The sequence below is a fragment of the Symphalangus syndactylus genome, chromosome 5 (genome assembly GCF_028878055.3).
Source record: "Symphalangus syndactylus isolate Jambi chromosome 5, NHGRI_mSymSyn1-v2.1_pri, whole genome shotgun sequence".
Lineage (NCBI taxonomy): Eukaryota > Metazoa > Chordata > Mammalia > Primates > Hylobatidae > Symphalangus > Symphalangus syndactylus.
The window spans coordinates 148896899-148918448 of NC_072427.2; the positions used below are offsets into that span (position 1 = coordinate 148896899).

The 21550-nt window shown below is 50.4% G+C and overlaps 1 protein-coding gene across 1 annotated transcript in view; it reads left to right on the forward strand.

Moving 5' to 3' along the window:
* VWF (von Willebrand factor) overlaps window positions 1–21550 on the forward strand; it is a 180302-nt gene that overhangs the window by 29988 nt on the left and 128764 nt on the right. The window contains exons 7-8 of the mRNA XM_055280967.2: window positions 19229–19445; window positions 21044–21166. Coding sequence (XP_055136942.2) covers window positions 19229–19445; window positions 21044–21166 — 340 coding nt within the window. The remainder of the gene's footprint in view (window positions 1–19228; window positions 19446–21043; window positions 21167–21550) is intronic.

The window sequence follows — 21550 nt, forward strand, 5'->3', positions numbered from 1 at the left end:
AAAAAAAAAAAAAGTACACTGAAGTGCTCTCATCCACCTCTTTGATCAGAGCACTAATCCATTCACGAAGGCAGAGCCCTCAGGACTCAGTCACTTCCCAAAAGGCTCCACCTTTTAATAGCATCACTTTGGGGTTTAGGTTCCAACACATGGATATACAGTTGAACCATAACAATAACTAACTATGCTTTTCTGTTTTAGACTGCAGTGCCCTCTCTTGTCCCCAAATATCTCCATCATCACCTGCTAGGTGTCTGAAATTTTACCAGTAGAAAAAAGCCACTTCTTTCTTAAGTGGCCATTGTAAAATAGAAATAGGAGGGAGAGCCTCCTCTCATATCAGATCAGCTGGAAGGAAAACTACTTTATAGTTGCAGACACTGAAGAGAGTCTGAGTGAGAGGCTGTGCCTGAAGTGACACAGCTTGGATGTCAGGATGGCTTCCTGAGGCTGCTGTAACAAATTATCTCATAATCTATGGCTTAAAACAATAGGCATTTATTTTCTCCCAGTTCTGGAGGCTAGAGGTCCACATTTAGTTTCCCTGGGCTGAGATCAAGGTGTTGGCTGGGTTTGCTCCTTCCAGACGCTCTAGGTCCTTGCTTCTCTCAGTTTTGGGTGGCAGCAGCATTCCCTGTCTTTGGGCTCATGACTTCAATCTCTGCCTCTGTGGTCACATGGCCTTCTCCTCTCCTGGGCGTGCTAATGCCTGCCAACCCTGGCAAGGCTGGGAGGACTACCCCACCCCTTCCACAGAGCCCTATTGCCACTTACAAGGTAGCCCTGTAGCAGCTCTTTCTGCATCAGAGTTGCCATTCACGATCTCACTCACCAAGACCTCACACTGGAGAGAAGGGGTAGGTGGGGAGGGGTGGCCAGACCACACTCTGCCTTCACCTGCCACAGGTAGAGATGGTCTTTGTGCCTGTCTGTGTGTGGGTGTTTGGGGCAAGAATGCTTTATGTGGGGCAAGACCTTCCCCACTGTGGAACAGGCTAACTTGGGCTGGGGAGGTGGGTGCAGCTGTGAACCTGGACCCCTGTGGGGAACAGGGGTTGCCCTTTTGGGATTGTGCTCAGGGACTCATCATCTGAGGAGCAAGGTTCCTTGGTGGTGCTGTGAGTCAGCCTCCCTGGGAGGGACGTTTGTGTGCACGAGGTTTACTGGGGAGCTCTCAAGAGCAGCCTTGGTAAGGAAGTGAGAGAAGCAGAGTTGGGCAGTAGGAGAAGTTGAACTGCTTGTGATAGCATTGACAGAGCTTCAGCAGGGCCTCAGCTGATCCTTCAAGGAGCTCTGGAAGTTGGAGTGGCCCCTACTGGTCACTGGATGTGGGCTGCCCTGGGTAAGGAGGTGGAACTCCCTTGGGCTGAGGGCCATTCCTGAGGAATGCCTCAGTGGTGAGCCCTTGGCAGCCAACACTGGACAGCTGGTGGATGAGTCCTCAGGCTCTGAATGGGCACCTACACTGTGCCCCGACACCTACACTGTGCCCCGACACCCGCACTGTGCCCCAACACCTACACTGTGCCCCGACACCTACACTGTGCCCCGACACCCTCTACAAAGCTGCTCTACTTGACAGCACCACCTTCCTGCCCTCATCCAGAGAGCAACCACACTGTCAAAAATGTCAACTGAAGAATCACAAGGTTCATAAATGTAGAGAGGAGGGCTTTTCTTATTAAGAGTTGCGGCCTGCAGGCTGGCCATCCTGCAGGCTGGGAAGTGTAGCCTCTGGTAGAAACTGAAAGCAGCTCACGCCTGTAATCCCAGCACTTTGGGAGGCCAAGATGGGCAGATCACGAGGTCAGGAGATCGAGACCATCCTGGCTAACATGGTGAAACCCCGTCTCTACTAAAAATACAAAAAAAATTAGCCGGGTGTGGTGGCGGGCACCTGTAGTGCCAGCTATTCAGGAGGCTGAGGCAGGAGAATGGCATGAACCTGGGAGGCAGAGCTTGCAGTGAGCCGAGATTGCGCCACTGCACTCCAGCCTGGGTGACAGAGTGAGACTAAAAAAAAAAAAGAAACTGAAAGCAGGCATTTCAAGGGAAAAAAGGGTGGAATAGAAACTTATTCCAAAAGGGTTGGCTCAGTATACATATTTAACAGGTTATAGGAGAAGCTATGAATATTCATAACGGGAGGAGGCATTTGCATGTACAGTAAGCAAACATACATGTTACATATGTCCCATGTTTGCTTTGGGATGGCGACTTAACATTTAAATGCATTAAAATTAGCCTGTATAGGTCAAAAGGCGAAATGGAGGACACAGAGACGTCTTGTGCACAGCCTCTGTAAATCAGCCAGAACCATTCCGTGGTTGGAGGTCTCTTACCAGGAAGGAATGCTGGTCAGTACACACACACATACACACATGCACACGCACACACACATGCACAAATTAGCTGGGTGTGGTGGTGCACCAGTAATCCCAGCTAATGGGAAGGCTGAGGTGGGAAGATGGCTTGAACCTGGGAGGCGGAAGCTGCAGTGAGTTGAGATTGCACCACTACACTCCAGCCTGAGTGAAAACGCGAGACCCTGTCTCAAAAGGAAAAAAAAAAAACCCGCAAAAAAGGAAGGGAGTCCCTGCTGGGCCAGTTCTGTTTAACTCTTAGGAAAGAAAGTCTAATGGTGGTTAGCGAGGGAGAGGGTATAAGGAAGGGTGTTCAACCTCCCTCCTATCATGGCCAGGAACTCAGTTTTAACATTTCTCTGGGGTCCCTTTGGCCAAGGGGGAGCCCGTTTAGTCGGTAGGGGGGCTTAGGATTTTATTTTTATTTATCAAAACCTACAAACATGCACAAAGAGGGTGGCCCCTGCCTATACCCAGGACCACGGTCATGATGGACTTGACAGGCCACAGTTGCCTTTGTCTGGGCACGGGCCGCTCTGCAGGGCGTGAGTGCATGCTGCAGTCACCCGAGTGCACAGCCCATCAGCAGAGCAGTAGGGCAGGTGCTCTGTGATTTTGTTCATCCCATGAGAAAACAAAGCCGTAGGAGGTTAAGTAGCTGCCCAAAGTCTCCAGCTAGCAAGGTGCAGAGCCAGGACTCATGCCCTGCCTGGCTCCCTCCCTTTCCTATTCGGGTCACACTGGTTCAGGCTACTCAAGTTATTTCTACCAGTGGGCCCTTGTGTTTCTCTTGGGGAGTTGGGCTTTGCAGGTTCCTAAGATTTCTTTAAGTTCTAAAACCCTTTATTAGCGTGGTGCGGTGGCTCATACCTGTAGACCCAGCTACTCAGGAGGCTGAGGCAGGAGGATCACTTGAGCCCAGGAGGTGGAGGCTGCAGTGAGCTATGATTGCACCACTGCACTCCAGCCTGGGCAACAGAGTGAGACCCTGTCTGTAAAACGAAACCAAAACCAAAAAACAAAACTCTTGCATTGTGTGTTTCTGTGGATTGGGCTATAGAGACAGTATATAATAGGTCTTAATAAATATTGGATGGGTGGATGAATGGAAGTTGGTGGTGTTATTTATCTAGGGATTGTGACCTCTACAATAATCCAGACTCCTTTACTTGTAGAAATCTGATTTATCTAAGTAAGTACGTAAGTAGAGAAACCCAGCCCTCTCCTATTCCAGAAACAAAATAAAACACACCCACATCACCCTCCTCTCACCCACCCCCCATCACGGTAACAGGAGAAAGCTTCATTTTAGCTGGTTATTAATTCAGTGAGTCTTCATCTTCATGGAACAATTTGACCTCTGACCAAGGAGAATGTCAGACCCAGAAAAATATTCTGAGTTGATGCTAAATCCAGCTGCCTAAATTGTGAACAGACAATCTCCACCTTATAAACAAGTACATTCCAAAAGACTTTTTCCCTTGGACTTTGGTGGTGCTAGGTCCTCTGGTTAGGCCATCAAAGTCTGCATCATCTGGATCCTAGCCCAGTACTGGCACTAACAAAGGCGGACTGAGTTCTAGCACGTGAGGGGAGGGTGCTGTCTTGTGGAAGGGAGGAGTTTCCTCTTCTTTCCAGTCAAAGTTCTAAATGCCTGAACCATACCCTTAATAGCCCCCTGAGTGTCTCTCACCCTGGGCCTCGGTGTGGGCGTGGTGCTAAGGGTGTGGGTTTGAGTCAGCCCACTTACTGGCTTTGTGAATCTGGGCAAGACACGTGCCTTTGCAGAGCCTCAGTTTCCACATTTGTAAAACAGAAATAGTACCTGCTGGGTCACTGAAAAGGTAAGAGAGGGATAATATGTACAGAGTTCAGCCCAGTGGGGCTAAACTGTTATGAGCCATGATGATGATGAGGAAGAGGAGGAGGAGGAGGAAGAGGAGGAGGAGGAGAAGGAGAAGGAGGAGGAGGAGGAGAAGGAGGAGGAGGAGAAGGAGGAGGAGGAGGAGGACGAGGAGAAGGAGGAGGAGGAGGAGAAGAGGAGGAGGAGGAGGAGGAGGAGAAGGAGGAGGAGGAGAAGGAGAAGAAGGAGGAGGAGGAGAAGGAGGAGGAGGAGGAGGAGGAGGAGAAGGAGGAGGAGGAGGAGGAGGAGAAGGAGGAGGAGGAGTTAGCTGGCTCCCCATTTTCTCCCGCTGTCCTGTGGTTTCCACTGGAGTGCCCCTGCCTTGAGAGTGGGAGCCGGCAGAAGCAGGCCAAGCATAAGCCGGGCTTTAAGCACAAGTTTCAACATTCATTCTTTTTATCCTTCCCCCTCCCAACTATAACCCATTCCTTTTGGGTAGCCGAGCACAGCTTGAGGTTAGAAGGAAAGCAAGCTGCCCAGACATCTCCACACCTCCAAGTGGGTAAGTGACAGGAACCAGCCTTCCTTCTAGAGCTGCTTGCGAACCCAGATGGATTTCAAATTGAGTGTACTCGAGGTATTGTGTAAGAGAGGACAGATTTTCGGCCGGGTGCGGTGGCTCACGCCTGTAATCCCAGCACTTTGGGAGGCCGAGGCGGGTGGATCACGAGGTCAGGAGATCGAGACCATCCTGGCTAACATGGTGAAACCCCGTCCCTACTAAAAATACAAATGAGCCAGGCGTGGTGGCGGGCACCTGTAGTCCCAGCTATTCAGGAGGCTGAGGCAGGAGAATGGCATGAGAGGCGGAGCTTGCAGTGAGCCGAGATCATGCCACTACACTCCAGCCTGGGCGACACAGCGAGACTCCATCTCAAAAAAAAAAAAAGGACAGATTTTCATAATTTCTTTTTTTCCCAAACATACAGTTGTGCTGTTGGTGGGTGGGTCACTCTTGGCTGCCCTTCAGTGTTCTCCAGGCAGGGGTGAGATGAAGGGGAGGCAGTGGGTGCCTCAGTGGGTGAGGTGGGGCCAGGGTGACCATGGAGGTACCACTAATACTGAAACATGCCTTCAAGGATTTATTATTTTTTGTCTCATTTTATTTTGCAAACAGCCCAGTGCAGAGTAGGTACTTGACAAATGTTCCCCTACCCTCGGAATACAAAGGAATGATCTCATTTATCTATTCTGAGTGGGAGGTAAAGACAGGATTCTCAAGTGCAGAACCTGATCCTGAGGTCGGTTGAGGAGGGAGACTGGGAGGTTTGTCTCCTGGAGACAAAGGGGAGGGAGAATGCAAGAGAAGCCTTGTTGGCCTCCCAGGGCACCTTTCTGAGGCTCCAGCTGTACCCTAGCTACTCGCTTTATCTCCTGGGTGCATTAAAGTTCTTACTAATCAGTGTCCTGGGAACAGCTGAAAAAACTGGGTACCAGGTTCTTCGTGTTGGGCTGAGGCCAGAAACACGTGAGACCTCCCAGAGGCACAAGCTCCTCCCAGCTCAGAACTCCCAGTTTCAGGTTGTTTACCTGAAAAGAGAGGACTGCTTTGTCCTCAGCCAATCAGATAGCATTTGCCCACAACCGAGGCTTTTTCACTGGCTGGGAAGCACAATGACTCGTCTCCCAAGAGGTGATTAATAAGGTCTTTTGAATTGTTCACAGCCTATGTAGTCCCGCAGGGCCCCCAGGTTCAGAAGTCCGGTCTGGTAAATGCCGCGTCATTTATGAGTGTCTGCTGTTGTGGCTCCGAGGGCCATTCGGGGTGGCAGAGTGTTTTGTGTGGGAGTTCACACTGACCTTAAAACTTTCCTTGACAGCCTCCAGAATCTACTTCCCCAACCCTCTGGTGCTTTCTGTCTTTCTAGGGCACAGCAAGGAGTCAGCTCATTCTGAGAGGCAGGTCATGTTACTTATTAGTTATACCTAGGGAATGAATGTTTCCTTGTTATGCCAGCAAAACCCAATGCCTGTCTCCACTGGGACTGATAATGGCCTTGTTTGATTGCATGCAAATTTGCAGTTTTTTCAGCTTTTCAAACTGAAGGTAGGATGGTTGGAGTTCGGAGCTCCAAGCTATGAACATTCAGATAATTGATGTTCATTTGCAGGTAACTATCACAAAGTGTACATTTGAGAAAGAAAGATCCTTAGATCACTTTTAAAAAATTCGTTCAGTCTGGGGAATGCCAGCAAGGGCTGAACCTTACAAAGGGATCTTGGCTTTGTCCTGTAGTCCTGTCAGCAACAGGAAGCCCAAGGCTCCGGGGGGCTGGGCTTGGGCTGCATCCAGCTCATACCATGCTTTTGCTAATTAGAAAAAGGCACCCCTTTCTCGAGAAACTTCACCACCACCTGCTGGGAAACGGCGAAGATAAACGTAATAACTGAACATATAATGTACATGTATATATGTATACAATGTCTACCATATGAACAGTAGTCACTTGGTGTGTTGCCACTGTGTGGACTGTGTGGCTTGCATCATGACACGTGACGGTGTTGGCCTGGCTTCCTCAGGGAGGCACAGTCACTGTGGCCATCATCTCCTCCTCAAGATGATCAGTCTCTGTTGAGAAACTGAGTGCACCAGTTATCACTCTACCTACCAGTGGTGAATCATTCATCGGCAGCATCAACTTCCGACAGCTGTCTGAAGTGGAAGAAATTTCTTTTCATCAACCTTAGGAATCTTAGGCTCGTAAAAACTCATGGTTGAGAGTCTAGCAGATACCTAGTTCAACCCCCTACCTGCTGCATGAATGCTCTCCACAAACTATGCCTGGGTAGACAGGTTATGCTGTGACCTTGACTTTAAGAGTTAAATCTTGGCCGGGCACGGTGGCTCATGCCTGTAATCCCAGCACTTTGGGAGGCTGAGGCGGGCGGATCACGAGGTCAGGAGGTCGAGACCATCCCGGCTAACACAGTGAAACCCCGTCTCTACTAAAAATACAACAACAACAACAACAAAAATTAGCCGGGCATGGTGGCAGATGCCTGTAGTCCCAGCTACTTGGGAGGCTGAAGCAGGAGAATGACGTGAACCCAGGAGGCGAAGCTTGCAGTGAGCGGAGATCGCACCACTGCACTCCAGCCTGGGTGACAGAGCGAGACTCTGTCTCAAAAAAAAAAAGAAAAAAAGAGTGAGGTCTTTGAGACACCCTTGCTGGGCGCTTCCCAGCCATCTTGCAGACCTCAGCCCTAGGCAACCCTCGACTCCCTGGTAAATTCTTTCTTTCATCGTATGCCCATTTGAAGCTAAAGCCCTGTCCTTCCGTGTCCCTGAATACTGGAGAAGCAGGTGCTTTTGGTCTGGTTTCTCCTGGTCTGGCTCAGGAACTCACATCAATTGCAGTCCCGTCAGTCACTGAATAGCCTCAGATTTCCTGTTTTCCACTGGTCTCTGAATTTGGTGTTTATTAGGTGAACACAAGCCTTATTTTCTTTGGCCATTCGTGTCTTCACATTCTCTCGCTTCCTCCATTATCTTGTAGAACTCTTTCCGCCTCCTCTGAAACAGCATGCAGTTCACCTGTGATTCCTCTTCCTCCCAGAAAGTCACCTGTCCTGCTTGAGCTGACATTTTAAACAGTCATGTTGACTTTGAATAATCACAGCATGCCTTGCTCTCAGTAGCCCAGAGAGGCACTGAAAATCCCCATTCTGTTAGAGACAAAGCAGTTCACTCTTCATGCTCTCATTAAATGCTGCCCAAGCCTTTTATTTGCAAAGGACCTACCAGCCCTTTCTGCTATTTCTGCTCATGGGGACTCTGAAAGGGAAATTCACAGGCATGGTGGGAGGCAATGTAAGCCCAGCGGACTTGGGTCTCACTGTCTAGGCCCACTTCTGCCTTCCCTCCTCCTTCTCCTTGCCTCTTCCGTTCACTTAATTGGCAGTTTTGGTCTGGAATGGACTTTTCTTGGAGACTGGGAAGAATTTTGTTAACATGTGTTTGCTTGGTAGCATAGTTGTGATTCATAGAGTCCAGTTGTCAGGGGAGAGCCTGGCCCAGAGAAGGTCAGTAGATCTCAAGGAAGGACCCTTGGAACATAGGATCCCAGAGAAGTTAGTTGTCAGATGATGTCCCTGGTTTTACAGCTGGGGTGCCCACCCACTACGCCCCAGTGACACTGAGCTCAGAGCTGGGGTTTGCAATAAGTACACACGTATCTTTTTCCGTTTTGATGAGAACCGCTCTCTCAAGTCTCTTTCTTGAGTCTTTGATAGGCTAAGGAATAAGGACTTATTTCAAGTGCTTTACTGAGGTCCAAGAATCCAGGGAGCAGTCCCTGGTTTGGCCCAATTCTCTGCATGTCCTCGTGTAAGTTACTTTCCTGCTCTGCCTCTCAGTCTTCCCTAAGGTAAACAGAGCTCCACGGAAGCCCCTATGGATAAGCAGCCTTTCTTTACAGCAGATTCGCTCACCTGAGTGCAGGATGGGAGAAGGGCAGGGAGCCAATAGTTGTGGTGAAACAGTGGTGACCTTGGCCACTGTTCCCTTGGGGGTCTAGCCTCATGGCAGAGGTCAGTGGCTACCGTGGGGTTTTGCAGATTTCCCTTGAGTTACACAGAACTTGGCCTTTATAATTTTTTTTTTTAAATTTTACTTTAAGTTCTGGGATACATGTGCTGAACATGCAGGTTTGTTACATAGGCATACATGTGCCATGGTAGTTTGCTGCACCGATGAACCCATCATTTAGGTTTTAAGCCCCACATGCATTAGGTGTTTGTCCTAATGCTGTCTCTCTCCTTGCCCCCGACCCCCGCTCCTCCCCCTCACCACAGGCCCTGGTGTGTGATGTTCCCCTGCCTGTGTCCATGTGTTCTCATTAGAACTTGACCTTTTATGTTGCTAATTTGATAAGCCCTTGAGGAGAGTTGGATAAGGTCCTAGTAGCCAAGCATTCAATTCAAAGGCCTCCCTAACATAATGTTCTCAAAATCCTTTAACAAACTATTTCTTAGGTGGGTTCCTTTCCCTTTTCCTTTTCCCTGGTGAGGAACAGAATGGACAAGAATCTGATGGTGCCCATAAGTGCATATTCACTGAGATGTTTCATACAGCTTGGGTGATATGAGGTAGACTAAGAGACAAGACACATAAGAGAAATTAAACCATGAAAGACTGTCTGGGGTTAGTAAATGACAAATCGCCAAGCAAATGGTAAGTGATAGCGCACCTTAGGGGAATTAGCTCCTGTCACAGAGCTGATGCTCTTTTCTTGCTGGGAGCAGGATGGGTGAGTGACTCAGAAAGGGCTGCTTTCCATCCCCAGAGCTCGGTAGGCCCCAGACTGGGAACCAGGGAATGGTGCCCGGTCTTTGTCCTTCCAGCCAGCATGCCCTAATCCCTAGAAGCTGCTCAGATGCCTCCAGGAGCCCCAAGGAGAAGGTGAGGAGGCTCCCTTAGAGAGCTCCATGGCCAAGTGTGCTACTTCTCATGAGCACTGGACCCCAGCTATCTTAGAGAGAGGAATGTCAAGCTCTGCAGAAACCATCCATTTGGTGGAAATCTATCAATCGGTTTCACCAGATCCTTGTGAGTCAGAATCTTGGAATGCGGGTGGGAATCTTAGGCCAGCCAGAAGTTATAAATAGAATCAGCTACCCTCCCCCACCCATCATTACAGGCTGACCAATGAGAAGGTATTCCCTGCTGCAGGGTGAATTCTTGAACCCACTACTTTGGAGCAGCTAAGGCTCCAGGCGCCTCCCTACCTACCAGGGGCCGCTGCAGGGCACCCATCCCAGAGCTAGAAAGATCAGGGCTTGTGGAACAATATTGCACTCTCTGTATTAGACTTTCCTTTCTTTGTTCACTCAGTCCTAGGAATGTCCCCCTCCCTTCTCCTTTGTCAGCTGCTTGGGAGCAAACACAACAGCTAAGCTTCAGATCTCTGGCTCTGCTTTCTCTCCTCCTGCTGCCTGCCACTGAGGAGATGTGCTTGCTTTCCCTCCTCCTCCCCTGCACCCGCCTGATGTCTCCAGGGAAGATGCCTGGTCTTCTTTAATAAACTGGAAATGTGATTAAGATGGACCACAATTGGGTCTGCACACCAACCCAGGCATGGTGAGGTCATGGCTGGATGGGCTGGGGCAGCCGCTCTCCCGCAGCTTCTGGCACCGCCGACAGGAGTTGAAAGAAGACAGGAGTAGCTGATGCAGGGCCTTGGAGCCAGGGAGCTGCTGGAAGTGTGCAAATTGGCTGGCCCTTGTTTTGCATCCCTGCCAGAATGGCTTAGCAGAGAACTGAGGAGCCAGTATGGATAGCAGGCAAATGAGAATAATTATAAGCATTTGATTTCCTGGTGTCATCTCATTCGATTTCATTTTGCAGAAGCCATCTAGGGTAGGTCCAAGTATTGCTCTCTGTGTCAGTTGGGAGTAGGTTCAGCTGTGAGCGACAGGACTTCTACAATCTAAGTTTATTTATCTGTCATGTAAAGAAGCTTGGAGTAGGACGTCCAGGGCCATGCAAGATCTCATGGTGTTGGGATCCAGGGTCCCTCTGTCTTATTTCTCTGTTGTCCCCAGTGGGGGCTTCTACCTCGTGCACCAAGACGCCAGCTCAAGCTTCAGGCATCACAACTACATTCCTGCAGTAGAAAGAGAAGGGACTAAGAAAGAAGCAATCCCTTATTTTGAGGACACTTCATGGAGGTTGCACAGGACCCCTCTGCTTATAGCCTACTGGGCATTGCTTAGTCATATGGCTGCCCCCAGCTGCAAGGGAGGCTGAGAAATGGAATCTTATTCCTAGCAGCTCTGTGCCCCGGTGCGGGCGGGGGGAATTGAAAACTGAGGATTCTGTGACTAAGAAAGAAGGGGAGAATAGCTCCCGGACAACTTTCAACCTCTTCCACTTTTCCCCTCTTTCACAGGTAGGGAAATGGGGGTGCAGAGAGGCGAGATAATTTTCCTTTTCTTTTTTGTTTTTTAGAGACAGAGTCTCGCTCTCTTGCCCAGGCTGGAGTGCAGTGGTGCAGTCTTGGCTCACTGCAACCTCTGCCTCCCAGGCTCAAGTGATCCTCCCACCTCAGCCTCTCTAGTAGCTGGGACTACAGGCACGTGCCACCACGCCTGGCTAATTTTGGATATTTTTGTAGAGATAAGGTTTCGCCATATTGCTGGTCTCGAACTCCTGGACTCAAATGATCTGCCCACTTTGGCCTCCAAAAGTGCTGGGATTAGGCTGGTTGCGGTGGCTCACGCCTGTCATCCCAGCACTTTGGGAGGTCGAGGTGGGTGGATCATGAGGTCAGAAGTTGGAGACTACCCTTCCAACATGGCGAAACCCCATCTCTACCAAAAATACAAAAGTGCTGGGATTACAGGTGTGAGCCACTGCACTTGGCCAAGATCATTTTCTTAAAGTCACACACTTTGAAAGTGATGGGTTGTGAGAGGCAGAGGTTTCACTGAGCTGAGATCATGCCATTGCACTTTAGCCTGGGCAACAAAAGTGAGACTTCATCTAAAAAAAAAAAAAAAGTGGCGGGTTGAGATTCTAGCCCAACCATGCTTCTAAAACCTGAGCTATGGCCACTGTATGACCCTGTCTTCTAATCTGATTGTTAGGAAACAGGAGTGGGAGGGCAGGATGGAAAACTGTGTAATTTGTGGTTTGGAATGGACTCAGGGTTTGCACCCCATTACTAGTGTTAAAAGAAAAACCTCAGACAAATTAAATTTAACAGGGTTTACTTGAGCAAAGAATGATGCATGAATCAGGCAGCCCCCGAATCAGAACAGGCTCAGAGAGACTCTGGCCTGCCTCATGGTCAAAGAAGATTTATGGACAGAAAAAGAAAAGTGACTTACAGAAACTGGAAGTGAGGTAGAGAAACAGCTGGATTAGCTGCAGCGCAACATTTGCCTTATCAGAACATGGTTTGAACAGTGGGCTGCCCCAAGAGGAGGTTACAGTGTGTTTGCATCTCCAGTTAGGTTACAGTTCATTATGTAGGGAGAAACCTTTAGGCCTAACTTAAAATATGTAAGGAGGCAGCTTTTGGCTAAACTTAAAATTTAGCAAATGTATAGCAGTTGTCCAATTGTTTAATCGCAGGACCCCGTATACTCTTAAAAAATAATGATGGACTTTAAAGAGATTTTGTTTACGTGGGTCATATCTCTTCATACTTACCATATTAGATATTAAAACAGAAATTTAAAACATTTTTTGATTCATTTTAAAATAACAAGCTCATCATGTTTAACGTAAAGAACATATTTTTAGGCCAGGCGTGGTGGCGCACGCCTGTAATCCCAGCACTTTGGGAGGCTGAGGCGGACAGATCACGAGGTCAGGAGTTCGAGACCAGCCTGACCAACATGGTGAAACACAGTCTCTACTAAAAATACAAAAATTAGCCGGGTGATGTGGTGTGCACCTGTAATCCCAGCTACTCAGGAGGCTGAGGCAGGAGAATCACTTGAACCCTGGAGGCAGAGGTTGCAGTGAGCCGAGATTGTGCCACTGCACTCCAGCCTGGGTGAAAAAGTGAGACTGCGTTTCAAAAAAAAGAACATATTTTTAAATAAAAAGAACGATAAATTCCAAGCCAAAAAATAATTTAGGGGAAAAATGACACTGTTTTACAGTTTTGCAAATCTCCTTGCTCTCTGGCTTCAGATACATCATCTGGATTCTCATATCTGCGTCTGCATTTAAATCTGTTGTGATATCTCATGTCCCATAGCCTCGGAAAGTGCACTGCACTTTGGTGAAAGAGTGAGAGAAAAAAGTGCAAATAGCATCTTAGTATTATTATAACAACAGTTTTGACCTTGTGCACCCCGAAAGGATCTTGGGAGTCCCTGGGCGATCCCTGGACCTCACCTTAAGAACCACTGACTTAGGCCGGGTGCGGTGGCTCACTCCTGTAATCCCAGAGCTTTGGGAGGCCGAGGCGGGTGGATCACGAGGTCAGGAGATCGAGGCCATCCTGGCCAATGTGGTGAAACTCCGTCTCTACTAAAATTACAAAAATTAGCCAGGCATGGTGGCGCATGCCTGTGATCCCATCTACTCGGGAGGCTGAGGCAGGAGAATCCCTTGAACCAGGAAGTCGGAGGTTGCAGTGAGCTGAGATCGTGCCACTATACTCCAGCCTGGTGACAGAGCAAGACTCCGTCTCAAAAAAAAAAAAAAAAAAAAAAAAAAAAAACCCGCAGACCTAGTAAATTCTTTATCCACTCCATGCCTCAGTTTCTAAATCTGAAAGGCTGTCTGTATCAGCCTTTGTCTGAGGAGAGCTGTGTTCTTTGGAGGTGTCTTCAGGCCTCTGAAGGGCCCATTTGTGGCATGGGTGATGAGATGGTCTCTGAAAGTACTTTAGGTGGGCTAGGAGAGAGGTCAGCTGTGGAGAAGGAGGTGAGGTTTGCCTCAGCCTTTCCTGAACGCAGGAGGATGGGCAGAGAATCTGTGGAGGGCCTTCTGGGCAGGGAGCTCTAAGAGCCAACAGCCTCCCATGACTGAGTGGATGGTGAGAGCCAGAGATGTCTGGCCTAGGCATCCCGCCTGGCTCCTGCTGCCCACCCCACCCACTGGTGTGCATGACTGTGCCAATTCCCACAGGAAAAGAGGGCACACGGAGCCGTTTCTAAGCCATGGAGGGCATAACCTAAGGGGAGTGAGAGAAAGGGGCCTATGAGAACTTCGCGCAGGCAGGAACACACACGGAAGGGTCTGAGGGCATGGGAGCAGGCGGAAAGTAGACACCTACTCAAGGAGAGCTTGGCTGGGTTTGGGTTATGATGGGGGCCGTAACTACCTGCTAGGAGAAGCTGAGGCCACAGACTTGGAACAGCCTCTCAGAGGGCAGCTGTGCCTTTCCTGGGGAATCTGTTGGCAAGACTGGGCTGGAGTCTCAGTGCTTGGCTCAGCCGTGGTGACCCTGTTCCTTCTCCTGCCTGAGCTTATGCCATTGGCTTCACCTGGCATGGCCTCCCTCCTGCCCTGCAGCCTGAATCCTATATGGCATCCAGGGCCCAGCGCAGACTGCCTCCTGTTAGGCAGCCTTCCCTGGCGTCTCAGCTGCAGGTTTCTTGCTGCTGCCATTGGCTGCACCATTGGGAAGACACCTCTAGGTGAGGACCAAGTCTTCAGGCTGTTATGCAAACATCCCCATGGAAACACCCGGTTCAGGTAGATTGAATGCCAGTTAAGAGCTGGAGGGCATGACTTACTCCTGTCTGCGTTCATCACTGTTAGGTTTGATTCAGCATGTCCTTATTGCCTACCATGAGTGCCCTGGGAATACAACTCCTGTCTTTGAAAAGCTTGCAGAGAAATGGAGGAGATGGCCACAGAAATGGACCATTTCAGTACAAGAATAGAGGCCCCCAGAGGGCTGTGAGGACACCTAACTAGGCAGAGTGGGGAGAAGGACCTGTCAGAGGAGCCTTCCTGGAAAAGGAGGCTCTTGATCTGAAGTGTGGAGTGGGAGTTAGTGGGGTCCAAAGAAGGGGGAAATGTGGGAGGGCAGACGGGATGGGCAGAGGGCAGATTCCCCCGCTAGGCTTTATGAGGGGGATCTGTTTGCTTTCTATTGCATTCCTTGAGCCTGGCACAGTGTGTGAGGCGGGGAGCAGGGAGGGTGAGGATGGAGAGCCAGGCTGGGGTCAGATCATGAAGGGCGAGCTTCCTGGCTTTGCTGTCTCCTAATGAGCTAGAGCTTTGCCCTGTCAGCCAGGGTGGGACATACATAGTTAGACTTGCATTTTATATGGGCTTGGACACCCTGCTGGAGGCCCAGAGGCCACACTGCTAATGCTTGTTGAGTGAATGTTTTGGTCACTACCTGCCTCCCAGTGACTCTGCCACGAGCCTGAGAGTACAAGATGCCAACTCTTCCTTGGGCCTATTTCTTTTTCTTTTTTTTTTTGAGACAGAGTCTCGCTCTGTTGCCCAGGCTAGAGTGCAGTGGCGCGATCTCAGCTCACTGCAAGCGTTGCCTCCTGGCTTCGTGCCATTCTCCTGCCTCAGCCTCCCGAGTAGCTGGGACTACAGGTGCCTGCCACCATGCCCAGCTAATTTTTTTATTTTTTTTTATTTTTAGTAGAGACGGGGTTTCACCGTGTTAGCCAGGATGGTCTTGTTCTCCTGACCTCTTGATCCGCCCACCTTGGCCTCCCAAAGTGCTGGGATTACAGGTGTGAGCCACCGTGCCCGGCCCTTGGACCTATTTCTGTGTCCTGTCTCAGGACCTGGTCTGGTCTGGCAGGGCTACCTGTGGCAGGACAGGGAAGCTGGGAGCAGCAGAGATAGCCACCTAAACATGCTGTGTGGTATGGCTGCAGGTGAGTGCGGATCCAGCTGTGGGTGCTGGGCAGACCTCTGCAAGTCCTGCTCGGCTCTCAGACTGTGCCCACTCAAGTGGACCAAGTTTAGGCCAAGCCTGACCAGAGGAAGACTGAAGGACAAAATGGGAGGACAGACTTTATCTTTCGTTTCTGCTAAGAAAGAAACCCTAGGCAGATTTCAGAAGTTTGCACAGTGGAGGCCAAAGGAATTGTTCTAAGAAGGGAGGTGGCTGTTTCTGCAGAAATCTACTCCCATCCTGCAGGCAAATCATCAGAAACACCCTTCTTGCTAAGGCTTTCTATAAGCCATTTAATGCCTCCAGGGACCTCCCAGGAAATGTGCTGGAGTGCTGTTCCCATTATCCCTCGGAGTGGGAAAAGAGTGATCTGGAAATGCTGGAGATGGGCCATGCTGGGCTGTGTCTCGTCACGGCTCTGAGAGGGGAGGGTGCCTGGATTCCTGGGTCTCTTCTTTCCCTTGGCTGGTACTGCATCCTGCTGGTGAGAATCACTGGTTCCTGGTCCCTGTGCCTGCAGGAATCAGTCCTGTGGTGCAGGGACTGCTCCGAGCCACTGTGCTACTGCCCAAGTGATGGCAGCAGTCATAGCAATGACCAGGAAAACCCCAGGGAGTGCCTTTTTGAGGTTTTCTCTAGTTTCAAATTGTGGGTAGGGAAAAGGCTAGACAATAGCCTGAGCACATGACCCTCTCTGGGACACCCTCATCTGCACTGCATTAGTTCAGTGACCTAATTCCCTGAATGACATTTTTGATGGGGTAGGCAGCATGGCAGAATGGAGGGAAAGACACAGGCCTCGGTCTCCTTCCCTGAGCCCCAACTTGGCAGTGAGGATGGGAAATTCTGCCTATTGCAAAGAAGAGAGGTTCCCTCCCTGCTACTAGAAACTCACTTTGTTTTGGAGGGGTGTGAACTTCCCAAATAAAAGATGAATACAAGCAGCCGCTCTGTTCCCTAAGGAGCACCCAAGATACTAGGAAGTGATAATGTTGCTGGGTCTCAGTATAGCCCAGGCAGATGGAGATAAGGCGAAAAGGACAAAGGTGTCCTTCTCCCCTGCTGGGGACCTGCTCACTATTCTAGAGGGTAAGCCTAGTGGCTGGAGGGATCTCTCTGGAGGCCAGGAGATGATGAAGATGATGATGATGATGATAGAGGTCGTCATTTATTAAGGTAAGTCTTCCGTCTTGTCACATAGGAACTGTTACTATTCTCCCCTGTTTTGCAGAGGAGGAGGGGTTGAGTAAACAGCCTAGCTCACACGCTAGCATGGGGAAGACGTTGGGTTGAATCTGGGGCTGTGGAAGTCATGATGAGGCCAAGGCAGGCCTGCCCACCTCTGTCCGTCTCCCTGGTCATTGCTTTCAGAAGCCTCAGATTCCTCTTGTGTAAAATGCTCAGGGTGACCAATGAAAGGCTGCATGTAAGCACCTGAGACCTGAGTGGTCCCGGGACCCACAACAGTGGCCTGCATTCCTGGCTGGCCTACGTGGTGCTGGCATTGTGGCATCTTCACACGGCCCCAACAGGCCGTCTGAGACTGGTCATTTCCACAGGTCATTCTCACTCTGGGACACTCTTCTCCGACCAGGTGAGCTGATTTGCCTAAGTCCCCACCGCCAGTAAGGGGCAGAGCTGGTCCTTAGGCCTAGGCTTTTCACAGCCACACAGTGGGTGCCCGCCCGGCAGAAGGGGATTGGGCAAGGCAGGGCCGTGGAGGGGCTGCTGTTGGCTCTGAGACGCAGAGCAGCTGATGGCTGTCCCCATGAGCCTGCCCACTGCAGTTCTGCAGTTCAGCAGCCCGTGCCGGTGGGTGCTTTCCTAAGGTGCAAAGAGAACCTGGCTTTTTTTTTTTTTTTTTTTTTTTGAGACAGGCTCTTGCTCTGTCACCCAGGCTGAAGTGCAGTGGCACAATCTCAGCTCACTTTAACCTCCACCCTCGCCCCCCGTTCAAGCAATTCTCTTGCCTCAGCCTCCTGAGTAGCTGGGATTAGCAGCATGCGCCACCATGCCCCACTAAGTTTTGTATTTTCAGTAGAGATGGGGTCTCACCATATTGGCCAGGCTGGTCTCAAATTCCTGGCCTCAAGTGATCCGCCCGACTTGGCCTCCCAAAGTGTTGGGATTACAAGTGTGAGCATCTTTTCCAGGCCTGCCTGCTTGGCTTTGATGGTGGAGTGGGTGGAGGCCTAGCAAGGGGCAGGGCTCTAGCACCAGGCACTGGGGGTAGGACACTGATTTCCTTAGGACCAACATCCCTGTGCTGCCAGACTGGATTTCGAGGACGGTGAGCAGATGGGGTCAGGTTTCTATTCCTGTGGGCTTTCTGTGGCACCGCAAAGCAGGAGGCCCATGGGCCTCGCCCCTGGCCCCGACTGTAGATTTACACAGGCTTGCTGTGGAGACCCTTGGTACAATTCGAGCTGATTAAATTTCCCTCTCCTCAAAACGGGTAGTTTCTTTCCTCTTTTTTACTGTCCCCTTTCCAAACACTGATTGGCTCCAGTTTACCCTTCAGGACTCAGTCCTTCCATTGACATATTCTTGCACTTTTTTCTTTTTAGCTGAAGATCATAAGTTCTTTCGTGAACTCCCAGCTTTGTCAGTCAGAGAGTATTGCATGATGCATCCAAGAAGTTATGCAAGAAAGAAATCATGGGGATCATATATATGCGTGACTCTGTGTTGTGCCAAAGCTAAGAAAGACATCATGGATTCTAAGACACACCATTGTTCTGTGTATCGCTCAGAAACAAAAGGCTACCAATTCAAATATGATAGCCATCCTAAGATGCAATCCAACTTCAGAGATGTTACACTGTGGGAAAAAGGTGTATTTAGAGTCATTAACATATAGAATGGAGAGATGTTTCTAGGTAAAATGTAGGGTCGTTTATCCTCGTGAGTGAGCAGAAGTAGGAAATGACGACAATTCCAAAGCTGCCTGTGTTATCAGGATGAGGGCATCAACAAAGTGGTAGAACCAAGAATACTCGTGCCTGCTGCAGTGTGTCTGGGACATTCCACAGAATCAGCGCATGCTGTTGCTGACGGGAACTGGTCCCGTCTGGCCCCAGCAATCACCTGGGGAGTGTTTCAAAAAAAAAAAAAAACCATCTTGCTGAACCCCATCCCCAAACTACTGAATTCAGATCCCTTAGGGTGAGACCCAGGAATCTCTACTTTATATAAAGCCCCTTGTCCCATCCCCCTTATTCAAGGTCAGGGAGGGGAGCTGACCAGGTCAGTGCAGAACCGATGCTGACAGCATTCCTGGACTCTGCAGCCACCCAGGCCAACTCCAGGGCCACTGCTCTTTGTGCTTCTCTCCATCCTCTGTCCGTTCCTAGGACACTGCCCACCACAGCAATCCAGGGCCTTGGACTCTGCATTTCCAGGACTCAGTCTAGGATGTAACCTTAGCCTTGGTCTACTTCACATTGCACGGGTCCAGCATCTTTTCCTTGGTCAATGGGCTGGTGCATTGAACACATGCATCTGCTTGGTGCCAGCCTGTCCCAGGTGCTGAGGGAGCTGCCTTGGTTTCCCTAGCAGGGCTAAGTGTCAGTGCCACACTCAGGGAGACACTAAGGGAGCTACCGCTGAGGCAGCCCCTCTTCCTGCAGGGCCTGTGGGAGCAGTGCCAGCTTCTGAAGAGCACCTCGGTGTTTGCCCGCTGCCATCCTCTGGTGGACCCCGAGCCTTTCGTGGCCCTGTGTGAGAAGACTTTGTGTGAGTGTGCTGGGGGGCTGGAGTGCACCTGCCCTGCCTACCTGGAGTACGCCCGGACCTGTGCCCAGGAGGGAATGGTGCTGTATGGCTGGACTGACCACAGCGCGTGCAGTAAGTCGGCCCCCTGCCCCGTCCTGCCCTGCAGGGGATGAAGGGTCTGTCCTGGGTGGTGTCCCTCAGGGCACTTCGGGGCTGTGTCACGTACGTGCGGCTTTACCACACCCAGCCAGCCAGTGACCACAAAGCCACATGTCCCGGACCCATTTCCTGAATGGCTCCTGCCCTCTGTCAAACGGGCTTCCCAAAGCCACATGTCCTGCCCCTGCCTCTGTCCCGCCCCCACGCCTCCCCTGGCGACCCCTGATTTCCCTCAGGAAATCCGACCCCTGCACTCACACAGTGTTCTCTGCTTCCCACCAAGATCTTGGCAGTTGCGGTTTCAGTTTTTGTCTTCACCGCCTGCCTGCCCGAATTGATGAGGAGCAGGGCGCTGACCTGCCTGTCTGTGTGTGGTGATCTTTGAGAGAGCAGAAAGCATTGATTGAGTTCTTCTCTTTTATTAACTCAGCCTCCTCTCTCCAGGCTAATGACCACTATCCCTCCTACCTTACTCGTGGTGCTGTGTGTTTCATCTTCCAGTCTCAATGGGTGCCTAGTTATGGTCACTGTCCCCAAATTATCAGGATTAAGTGGGGACTTCTGAGGTCACCTTGCAACAAGTCTCCTCTTTCCCCAGCCCTTCCAGTGATTAAAAGCCATGCAGACAGATAAGCAGTCTGCGATGGTTCCACAGATGAGACAGAGGAGCCGGCCACATCTTTACACTGCACACGTGTGTCTCAGTGTGTGGCAAATAGCTGCTGAATTCGAACTTTCCACCTGCGGTGGGGGTGTGAGGAAGGAGGATGCTGGCAGCTGGTTTCTTCTCTGTAAAGCCGAGTAGCTTTTTTTTTCTTTTCTTTTTTTTTTTTTTTAGGTCTGTGAACGTAGGGTAGGGGAGATACCTGATGTATCTTGGAGAAAGGTTAAGGGGCAATAGTTTGGTGTCAGAAAGCCCAGAAAAGAGTGCTTATGTGTTGCGGTCTTTCAGTCAGCCTGAGCGTCGCTCAGCTACAGGGTAGAGAGGGGAAGTAGGAGAGCCTGTCCTTGCAGTGAGGAGCTGGTTCCAGTGGGAAGAACAGAGAGTGCTTAGGTGATACCTGTGAAGGCAGCCTTGCGGCAGAGTGGAAATAAATATGGAATGACTGTCACCATGCAGGCAAATGTGCCCAGTGCTGGGTGGGGCATTTGATTGGGGCCAATTTCATGGGGAAAAGGAGGAGGGGTGGGATAGAGGGCACCATGGCTCCTTGCTTTGTCCTAGGAGGCCACTTGTTTTGAGCCTAGAGGAGTTTGGTGTCACTCTGAAAGGGTTTTAGGTGAAGGGGAGGAAAAGAATGCCAAGTTGTTCATGGAGAGCAGGTGACCAAGGGGAAGGGTGGGGGTCCTGGGTGCCCCCGATGGGTCTTGGTAAAGGCCTCACAAAATGGAAGATTTTCATCTAAGGAAGGGGTGGCCTCAGGAGGGGGGGCACATGGCTCACTGGGGCCGAGATGGCCCTGGAAGCCTGAAGTCAGAGGGGAGCACTCAGAGTGGGCTGCGGCGTGGCTGGTGAGATAATGCACCAGTGGGACCTGCTCTGGGCAGACCCCTTTGATGTTCCTTTTCAGGCCCAGTGTGCCCTGCTGGTATGGAGTATAAGCAGTGTGTGTCCCCTTGCACCAGGACCTGCCAGAGCCTGCACATCAATGAAGTGTGTCAGGAGCGATGCGTGGATGGCTGCAGCTGCCCTGGTAATGAACTTCCCACTTTATTTACAGATCGGAGACCTTGCCAGCACCCTTGGCTTTAGGAAGCGAGATGAAGGCCACTTGTGTTTGCTCCCTGTTGCTGAAATCAGAAGCCTTTTATTAAGTTTTTAAATGTCTTTGTCCAGCATGATCAGGATTGAGCTGGTCTTTATTTTTAATGTACGTTGTCGTGTTGTACTGTATCCATGAATGCACTTGTGTTGAGGGAAATTGGAGGGTGGCCTGGGCCCCAACAGTAACTTTCTTTGGGGAAGTCGTGGCCCATCTGAGCTGAGTTGTTTTCTCAATTAGGTGTGTCAGGGAACCGATCTGGGAAAAAGATGTCCTGGGCTTGCCATGTGAGCTCAGCTGAAAAAGGGCTCTGCA